Source organism: Eubalaena glacialis, chromosome 15 (assembly GCF_028564815.1).
Source record: "Eubalaena glacialis isolate mEubGla1 chromosome 15, mEubGla1.1.hap2.+ XY, whole genome shotgun sequence".
NCBI lineage: Eukaryota > Metazoa > Chordata > Mammalia > Artiodactyla > Balaenidae > Eubalaena > Eubalaena glacialis.
Genome location: NC_083730.1, coordinates 50,845,409 through 50,856,102, shown reverse-complemented (window position 1 = coordinate 50,856,102; position 10,694 = coordinate 50,845,409). Strand labels below are relative to the sequence as shown.

The 10,694-nt window shown below is 46.1% G+C and overlaps 1 protein-coding gene across 5 annotated transcripts in view; it reads right to left on the bottom strand.

The window, feature by feature from the left end:
- Window positions 1-981: 981 nt before the first annotated feature.
- KCTD1 (potassium channel tetramerization domain containing 1) overlaps window positions 982-10,694 on the bottom strand; it is a 181,530-nt gene continuing 171,817 nt past the window's right edge. For all 5 annotated transcript variants that reach the window (XM_061168859.1, XM_061168862.1, XM_061168858.1 and 2 more), the window contains exons 4-5: window positions 6,170-6,475; window positions 982-1,902 (exon numbers count right to left, since the gene is read on the bottom strand). In XM_061168859.1, the coding sequence (XP_061024842.1) occupies window positions 1,744-1,902; window positions 6,170-6,475 (465 nt within the window). In that variant the 3' untranslated portion in view covers window positions 982-1,743. The remainder of the gene's footprint in view (window positions 1,903-6,169; window positions 6,476-10,694) is intronic.

Genomic DNA, 10,694 nt, shown 5'->3' with positions numbered 1-10,694 from the left:
TTCAGGATGGAAATAGTGCATCACCACAGGAACATCTCTGCCTCAGAAACGCATTATAGTTTACCTGTCAATCTTATCATCATGCCAGGTTTATTTTGAGTGTCTGGAATGAGGAAGAGGAAGTAAGGAAGAAAGGTGGTGGCAGCACTGACAGAGGAGCCTTCAGAATCACTAATACCCTAGAAAAGCTGAGGGCCTAATTCCAAAGTGGTACTGACATCTCCGGTTTCTCGCCTCTCCGGCTAATAAGAAAGTGATCATTCTGGCCCTGAGATTTTTCCCTACTTCTTCCAAAGCCATTAATGCCTTAATTTTTGGATTTTTTTTGGACAGGTGTTATGGTAGATTCAATTTGGCTACAACTTCTTTGGCACTCTCCCCCACAGGAGGTGCGTTTTTATCCCCTGCCCCTCCTTGAATCTGGGCTGGCTCTGTATCTGCTGAACTAACAGATTCCTGCATAAGTGCATTGAGTAGCTCCAGGCCTGGCCTTCCGGGGGACCATGGCTTCCTTCCTCCCTCTTGGAACCTAGCTCCCACGCTGGGAGATGCCCAAACCACATGAAGAGGCCCATGGCCAGTGGGGACTGGCGCCCCGGTCACACCCCAGATGACATCACACGCAGGCCAATCCACCCAAGAGGATCACAGAATCCAGAGACAGAAGAAAATGTTGTAAGCGGCTAAGTTTGGGCGTGGTTCGCTCTGCAGCCAGAGAGAACTGAAATTTGTAAACTCACAGGAAGGAAGGTTTATGTTGCTAACCAATGCAGCATAACAAAGCACTCGAGCTAACACTGACAGAGCAGGAACAGAACTGTTCAGAATGAGGGTCGACATCCTTTATCCTTTAGTGGGTTTGGATCTCAACACTGGCCTCAGCTTTGAGGCCTCTTTTTAATGTTCGACACAGAAAATTTTAAAATAGAAAAATTCCGTTTTAATACCGCCTCACCCCAACACGTGTGTTTCACACAGACCTTATTTTTTAAACAGAGTTTATTGTATTTAATACATTATAAAATTTGAAAAATTGTAGGAAAGCAGCAGACTCAAACTGGAGCAACTCTAACATAGTAATAATTCTGGCCCCTTTGCAAAACTGATCGGTTTAAAAACAAAGTCATGTTCACATCTGTGAGGCGGACAAAAAAGTGTGGCTTCTGTACAAACTACATTTAAAATTTCATGTCTAACGTCTTTCGAATGCAGTGTGCTCGTGAGAGTTGATTTTGAAGTCCTGCCTAGTCCCCCGTCTAAAGAGAGACATGAAACTTCCATATGCAAAGAAATGCGATTCTAAGTGTTCTTGTTTTTTTAAAAAAGGAAAAAGAAGGACAAAGGAAAAAGAAAGAATGGATGGCTGTTGGCAATGGAAACTGTAAGGAGATGCGTCCTCACTGCTCATGGCTTGTTTATTGGTCAGAGGCCTTGGGAGGCCCAGGACACTTCACGGCCATCACAGCACCAACTGTAGCTACCACCTTTTTTTCTTTTTTTGCATTTCCTACCTTTTGACATATATATATATATATTTATATATTTTTTACACCTTGAGGATATCACTATTCCAATTGTTCCCATATGAATACAGGTGTGGTCTCTATTGGATATAAATGTGTCTTTTATTCAATTTTAGGTCCAGGACTTGGTTTGCTGTCCCAACTGCACATAAATGTCCCTTTCTTGTTTGCATTATTTGTTGTGTATGTTTTCTCCTTTTTGCATAAGAAATATGTCCACTTAGTCCAGAGGCTCTTGCTTTATCCGGATGACAGAGGGTCCACGGGGCGTCCGCCTCAGTTCCCGCCGCAGGACGTATTCGCTGAACTGAGATGAGTCCACTCCTCCCCCACAGGAGCCCACGATTTCAAATCCTCTTTGCTGCAACCTCTCGAGGACCTGCGAGGGGCCGAGACAAGCATGCAGTTAGGGGTGAGCTAGGTGCTTTGGCCACATAAACAGCCCAAAGACTGTCCCAAAGTTTGAGATCATGCGCAGCTCTGGTTCATCTTATCCAACCCTTAAATCTCTCTGTTTTTCTGCTTTCAAACAAAGCTCCGGATTACAGGGCAGGAGGGAGCGAGCAAACGTTTTTAACACCTAAAATGTTCCTTCACACGCTAGCTTTACACATGCCAAGTTCATTTACTCATTACAACCACCTTGCATAATGGGTGGAGTTAGTCCATTTGACAGATGAGAAAACTGAGGCTCACTCCTAGTAAGTGATAGAATTGGGTTTCCAACTCAGGTCTCTTTGGCCTCAAATCCCATGTTTTTTGCAATGTGCAACTCCACCTTCTCTACAGAAAGAGAGGGTTCACACTTCAAAGCTCATTTACCACTAACATATATTCGATGAGATGATAAAGACTATGGAGAGACAGTGATATTATCTGAATTTACTCCATCGGAGATTCAGCCTCAACTCATTCACTCTTGACTGGGCCATTGTTCAAATTTCCTGATACTGAGTTAATATATTTCAGCTTGAAAGACTGATGTAATTTCAACAGCAGAAGAAATGGACTATTAAAGACAGTCGAGGTTTATCTACAGCTTTTCAAGTTTGTGGCTTTTGAAATAGTTCTATGCCTTGTGTGCATCCAGGGAGGCAAGAATAAATGCAATGGTTGTATATGATCTGTATTAGAAAATATATCCAAAAATAAAGATGTTCTAAACTTCTCATACAAACATAACCCATATAATCTCTGATTTTGAAATCAAATACCTAATGCCAGAAAGATCCCTGGGTTTGTCACTACTTGTCTGACACTCTTGAATGCAGGAAACATTTCCTGCAACTCTTAGATACGCAGAAATACAGGAAACTGATCTAGAGCATGCTGTTTCTTTAGGAATCCAACAAATATTAGACTTGCAAATGTTCCCTGCCAGGATTCTGGATACAATTAAATTATATCTACACCACTCTAAAGGCAAGATGACTCAATCATAACTTTAGAAAAAAATGCCTGGCTCAAATTTTTAAAATTTTTGGAACAAAGTGAAATGTTACCAAATAACTCTCAAAATGTAATGTACAGTGAATCCTTACTATGTCTTGTTTTGAATTATTATTTTTTGGTTGGCTACTTTTGCATGGAATATAATCTGCTATTTTGCAAAATAGTTAACTAGATGGGATGGGAAAGCAAGAGTATGCATTCTAAAAATTAAAACTTCAAATGGTGGTAAATTAAAAAAAACAACAACAAGTCCTTATGGGAACAAAATGAACACTTTTCCCTGCAGTGTCTACTTCTGTACATAAATTCACAATGCATATGCACACCAGGCAGCAAAAGGACACTATGAAGAAAACAATCTCTAAGTTCAAAATCAAGCACATTAAGATGTGCTTTGGCGGCAGGTGAATAAAAAGGTGAACAGCTCGCTCTCAGGAGATTTCCCCAGTAGAGGCAGGAATGTAGCTTGTCAGCAAGAAACACCCCAGTCTGCTTGGCCAAACCACCGCCCTGGAAAGGATTTTTTGCCTTGATCAGGAGAGAAATTACAAAGGTAGAGGAAGCTGAACAATAAAGAACTTAACTCTGATATCGTTTGTCTTTCAGTGTTGCTAGGTCGCTAAATTGCTAATATAAGGAAGTCCCTAAGCTCCCTCCCCAGAGGGTCTAATATGCATATGATAATTATTCAATATGATCCAATGTTACCCTGAAGATGGTAAAGCTTATTCCAGTGTAGTGCAGATAGCTTATGCTTCTTGACTGTTCCTTTTTAAGCCACAACTTGTTAATAGCAAAGTTCCTTAAAGTTAGTGATCATTTGGGAATATTAAAATCACTTGGGTAGCTGTCAGGGCTCCTGTGCCTTCTCCCAAAGCCTCTGAATGCCTAGAGGATGGTGCCTGTCCTCTAGATGGAGCAGGAGCCCGTATGGCCATGTCATAGGACGAAACTAATCCAGATGAAAAGCCACATCTGATCAGACTCGAATGACTGTGAAACATGTCAGGCTTGTGAATTTCTGATAGTTATTCAGTGGCCCGAGGGGTGGGGCCCTAGAGAAGCAACGAAATGCTGTCTAGAGAGAGCTGGGGGAGGGGGGCGGGGCAGGGCACGGGGAGGAGGGCAAAGGCTTTCAGGGCTCTAGAGGCTTTTCTAAATAGCTGAGGCCCCGCTCAGGAACTGCACAGGGCAGCTCAGGGTGTGACTCCGGGCCTGCACAGCCCAGGGGCCACCCGCTGTCTGCTGGGGTGTGTGCCTTCCTCTGGCATGCCCAGGGCTCACTGTCTGCCAGTTTCCTGCTGCTCTGCTCTCAGACACCTGATCACAAAACGTTAAAATGATAAATAGTTGTGAAACCATCCTCAAGAGGCAGAATGGTGGAGTGGGTGCTTCTAGTCTTGGAGTTTGGGGAGAGGTTTTGTTGGTTCAATATTGAATAAAGCCATGGACCCATTCCAATTAAAAAGACAGAGGGGCTTCCCTGGTGGCGCAGTGGTTGAGAGTCTGCCTGCCAATGCAGGGGACGCGGGTTCGGGCCCTGGTCCGGGAGGATCCCACATGCCGCGGAGCAAATGGGCCCGTGAGCCACAATTACTGAGCCTGCGCGTCTGGAGCCTGTGCTCCGCAACAGGAGGGGCCGCGACGGTGAGAGGCCTGCGCACCGCGATGAAGAGTGGCCCCCGCTTGCCGCAACTAGAGAAAGCCCTCGCACAGAAACGAAGATCCAACACAGCCATAAATAAATAAATAAATAAATAAATAAATAAATAAAATTAAAAAAAAAAAAAAGACAGAAAAGCCCCCAAACCCTCACTCCATTGACTTCAAATCATTTTGAATCACACAGACCTGGAGTCAAGACCCAGGTGTGCTTCCGTTTTCTCATCAGCAAGACAGGGAATTAACAGTGCTTACCTGTCAGGGTTGGTATAAGAAGACAAGCACGGACAACGCTTGGCCCAGGGCTGGCACGCGTCAGTTACGACGGTGACCACAATCACCATCGTCTAAGGCACGTGGCCCCTTACACCTTGTCAACCAAACTTCTGAATTCTGCCCTTAAGTCTTCTTCTCCCATAAACTTCTCTATCTCAGAAAATACTAATTCCATTCACCCAGTTCCTCCATCAAAAATCTTATTAGTCATCTTTGGCTTCTGTCCTACCACCCAGAGCCATTGTCAGAAAACCTTGTCAGCTCTACATTCAAGATATTCAGGGCGGTCCAGTGGTTAGGACACCGTGCTCTCACTGCCGAGGGCCTGGGTTCAACCCCTGGACAGGGAACTAAGGTCCCCCAAGCTGTGCGGCGCCTCCAAAACAAAAAACAAACAAACAAGATTACTTTGGGACTTCCCTGCCAGCCCAGTGGTTAAGACTCCGTGCTTCCACTGCAGGGGACACGGGTTCAATCCCTGGTCGGGGAACTAAAATTCCGCATGCCGTGCAGCGCAGCACCCCCCCCCCGCAAAAAAAGATATTCAGAGTCGGAAACTTCTCAGTTATCGCTTGGACCAGCTTTCTAACTGGTCCCCTTGCTCCCCCTGGTTTCCACCTGTTGCTGGAATATTCACTTTCAAATACGAGTTACAACGTGTCACTCTCTTGCTCAAAATCCTCAAATGGCTTTCCATTTGACTCATACAAGCAAGGGAACCAAACCCCAAAGAAACCAAAACAAAGAATCCCAGAGCTCTTCCCACCCTCTGTGGGGCACTCCACCATCTGCCCCTGGGGGGGCTCTGCACTACCCACCCCACCTTTACTCGCTTCAAGCCACGCTGGCTTTCCTGATACTCCTCAGGATGTCAAGCACGTGCTCCTACCCTGGGGGCTTCAGAACTCGCTGCTCCCCCTGCCAGGATACCCTGCCCTAGGCATCCTCTTCTCACTACCTGCCCATCATTTAGGTTGGGTATTGTTTGCACCCCCCCACCCCCATTCCCGTAATGTAAGTTCCATGAAAAGAGGGCTGTTGTCTGTTTTCTTCCCTTCTGTATCTCCAGTGCTCATACCAGCACCCGGCACACAGTAGATGTTCAATAAATGTTTGTGGAATGACTGAATGACTGCTGTAGAGGGGTGAACAGTTTACGCCCCCCAACCATGAGAGGGTTCTCCAGCTCTCTGGAGGAAAGGTACCACATGAAGGCAAGATAACAGCATAACACACAGTGTGTGACGACGTTATACCTGGACTGAGTTGAGGTGACAGTAGCCATTCAGTGGAAATCTGATGACGTGTGTTGAGTCGTGATTCCAGCCTGCATTGACGGAGTTACACATCACGTCGCCGATCTCTGGAAACACTTCTTCTATCAAGGATTTGTCACCGCTGAGCGTGATCCTTTCTCCGAGGTCTGGGGCAACACGTACCACGAGGCACTCACAGGGCCTTGAAAAGCGACCGGTTTCTCTGTCCTGTTTCCATCTTTCCATCTCCAACAACATGGGCTGAAGCTGAAAATATTTTGCCTCTTCATATAACAAAGTGTAGTCCTGAAAAAAAAAAAAAAAGGTATTTCACAGTGTAAAATGCAAACATAAGGTGCCAAAAATGTCCACATATGAGAGGTGAATTTTTCACCCCTGTTATTTCAATAATCAAATCTGGGTGTAAATTTTTCACTTATAACACTTTCATACAGACTCCATTTGCATTCATTCATTCATTCATTCATTCAGTGATTATGATAGGAGCTAAGGGTATTAAGGGGCAGGTGGGACCCTTCTAAGTGCTTTCATGAAATCCCCATAATTGCCCAGTGACTTGGGAACCATTTTTATTCCCATTTTGCAGATGAATAAACTAGGATGTGAAAGGATTCACCAAGACTTTTCTCTTTTTGTAGAAAAATGCCTTTGGGTGTTTACAGTTTGTGTCCATGAGAATCCACTTTATGGCCGCTGGATGGAACGCCTATATGGGTCGAGGCGAGCGAGGCATAGCTGTGCACCATTCACCAGGAGCCTATGCTCCTTGTCACCTTCAGTGGCAGCTCCAGAACTTCTCACAGGAGGGGGTGGGGCAGGGCCATGGTGGAGGTGGGGCTGGAGAGCGTGTGGATGGGCACCTGGAGGGCACGCATGCTGTTTTTACCTAAACTTGCGGGATGGGTGATGGTTTGGGGGAGGCTGATGGAGGACGCACTGCCCTCCACCAGCCCTCGGTGCCCCCATCACAAAGTGAGAGAGGCAAACAAAGTGAGAGAGCCTCAGGCCTGGGCTCCCAAAAGACAGATGTGCAGGAAAGGAAGCTAGTCCACTTCTGAAAACGCAGTCACCCAGTCTTCGGGCGTGGTTTCTTTTTCTCTTGTCTTAAAAAAAATCTATTAAAACACACACAAGCCACTGAATGGGAGGACAAAAGAGGATGACGGGGAGGCAGCAGCTTAGGGAGAATGTTATCAAGCAGGTCAATATTATGTCTAAACGTAGCTATGGCCACAATCATCTCTGGCTGTGAGGTACGTGGACACTTGTCCAGACACGCTGGTTGAGAACATTTTAATCAACTGACACGCATTTCGCCTTCCTTCCATGGGCTGGAGCTGGCAGGCAGTGCCTGGTGCCTGCAGGAGAGCCAATGCCTGAGCCCAGGGCTCGAGGGCCGCCAGAGGCCTCAGGACGGAGCATAGGAGGTCATGACTTCAGGAGAGCTGCTTTATTTGGCACTTTGCTTTTTCTTGCAAATCAACAGCTGGAGCATTATTCAAGGCTTCCACAAAAACAGTGTGGAGGGGCAAGAAAGTACGAATGGGCCCCTAGCTGGATTGTCTACCTTCCGTGCTGAGAAACTCGGGCCAGGTGGAAGACATGACCTGGATGCTGGTCAGCAGAAGGGGCTGCTGCTTTACTCTGTCGTCTCCTAGCAACCCCATCACTACAGGAGCCTGGCTCCCTGCAGGAGAGCAGCCCACTGCTCCCATCATCTCATTTCACCTGCTTCGCCTCCTGTCTCACAGGAGATACTGCTCGATTTGAGGTGTTGAGAGCCAAGTTGAGGTGTGGTCCCTCTGAGGGCAGAACCGAGCCCTCCAGACCAGCCCAGCCTGAGGGTAGGAGTGAGGAAACTGCAGGTTCCTCCTGGTCAACCTGGGGACCCCACTACCGTGCCCTGGCCGTCTTTGAAGTCCACCAACTGTGACATACTGACCTTAATATCTTACTTACTCATCAAGATGACAGCTCTCAAGGAGAGTTAAACAGTATTGAGAGTTACACAAGCAATAGAAGTGAGAACTTCTGCTACTGCTTTTTATTTTCCTGTGAGGTTTAATTACAAAGTTTAGCGTGAAAAAGAATCTGGACTCTGGTGAAAAACATGCCATCAAGTCTTCAGATCTTAAAAGTGCTCACAGCAGTCTTCTTGACCAACCTTGACCCTATGGAGGAATCCTTTCTAATATCACTGAGTAGTGATCATTCAGCCTCTGACTGAATGCTTCCAGAGATGGGAAGCTTACTACTTAACAAGGCACAGTATTTACTTTGTTTGAAGCTGTGATTGTTGTAAATGTCTTTGTTAGAATGACCTGAATTTCCTGTAACTTCAACTTATTTGTTCTTAATTCCGCCCTCTGGGGTTTCAGTGATCTTAATCTTTGACATGTTAACCCTTCAAACATTTGAAGACAACTGTTACGTCTAAATATTATTCAGGCTGAAAATACCCAATCGTTTCAGCTCCTTTTCATTTGTTATGACTTCGAACTTCTTCAACATCTAGTACATACAGCTGACCCTTGAACAACACGGGTTTGAACTACACGGGCCCACTAACATGTGGACTTTTTTCAGTAAATAGGTACCACAGTGCAACATGATCTGCAGTTGGTTGAATCCGCGGATGTGTAACTGCAGACACAGAGGGACGACTAAATCATATGCAGATTTTCATCTGCGAGGAGGGTTGGCCCCCCAATCCTTGCATTGTTCGTGGGTCAACTGTACTTGAATTTGTCAACATGCTGCCTAAAACCCAAACCAGAATGGAACCTAACATTTCAGATGTGATCTCATGAGCGCACTGCACCACCTTTGCTTGGCTGGACACTGTAACTGCTATGAATGCAGTCTGTATTAGTTCTCTGTTGCTGCTGTAATAATGATCACAGGTTTAGTAGCTTAAAACAACATGAACTTATTCTCCTATAGTTCTGGGAATCAGAAGTCCAAGATGAGTCACTGAGGCTGTGTTTATTCTGCAAGCTCTAGGGGAGAATCCATTTCCTTGCCTTTTCCAGCTTCCAGAGGCTGCCTGCACCACTTGGCCTCTGGTCCTGCATCACTCCCCGCTCTGCTACCGTTGGCACATCTCCTCCTCTTACTCTGACCCTTTCCCCTCCTTCTTTCACGTGTAAGGATCCTTTGAGTATGTTGGGTCCACCTGGATTATCCAGGATAATCCCCCCATCTCAAGATCCTTCATCTAGCCACGTCTGCAAAATCCCTTTTGCTGTGTGAGGTGACATAGTGATAGCTTTCAGGAATTAGGACATGGACGTCTTTGGGGGGCATCATTCTGCCCACCACACGGCATAAGGTCACATTAGCTTTCCTGGCATCCCCACAGTCCCATTACTCTATTCACATTCTGCTTATTCGGCTTATGGTGAAATCCCTACACCTTTTTCACCAAGCTGCTATGGAGCTAGGTCTTCCTCATTCAGCGTTTGTGAAAAATTTTAAGTCCTCCATTATTTATCCCTCTTTAAATGACATACTGTAGGTTCTGAGTTTGTTCCAAGGTATGGAGAAAAATTCAAATTCTTTCACCCAATGTTCTCGGTCTCCCTCTCGTTTTTGTGTCATTTTGAACTGGGTGTCCTGTCTCTATGTGTGAATCATTTCTAAAAGTCCTGAGAGGACAGGGCTACGTACAGGCTTTTGTTCAGGCTGACAGTCAGGTAATAAACTAAGTCTCTGGATTCTGGCTGCCAAGTGGTTATACAATCTGTAATCCAGCCCATAACTGTGGCATTTGTTAGATTCTTGTTGAAATACTGTGTGTTTGGGTGGGACTCCAGGGGAAAGGCTGGAGGTCTGGGAGGGGCTCCAAGTCGCCATATTGCCAGATAGTCCCCTTAACTGTTTAGGGCTCCAGTCTACTTACCTGTCAAACGAGTGGACTCAATTGCATTCAAGTTGCTTCCAGCCCTGCTACTATATGGGCCTGTGTCTGTGCCAATGCCCTGATCTACCAGTTTGTCTACCATAACCCCAAAGTAATGAGACTCACAGGGCCTGGGTTACAAGTCCCCCCTACACTGACTCTGACCTCCTCCTTTTTTCCTCTGAGTTCACAAACCAAGTGTGTAATAATCCACTTTGAATTCCGCCCATGGACTGACAGCCCCTCCCTACAGAATGTTGCTCACAGTTATCATTAGCTGCTCTTGGAAAATTAGGGAAACACTGGCCCTTATCAGCCTTTTGGCCCTGCTCAGCGACGTCTCAAGGACCCTGCTAGTTAGCGGTCGTTAAAGTGAAGGATTAAAAGGGCTCCCCCGAAGGTCATCCTGCACCTGGGACGTCATCTCACAGGCCAAGCCTTGAACTACCTCAAGCTGCCAGGTGTTCTTTTACTGTCTCTTGACTATCTTGGCTCCATTTCTTCCTTTACCGCTGCGCCATCTGGTCTGCAGGAAGGGCCGCCCTCTGCGCTAGGGAGCGAAGGCTGGAGAACAGCTGAGCACGTGCGCTTGGCGTGGCCATT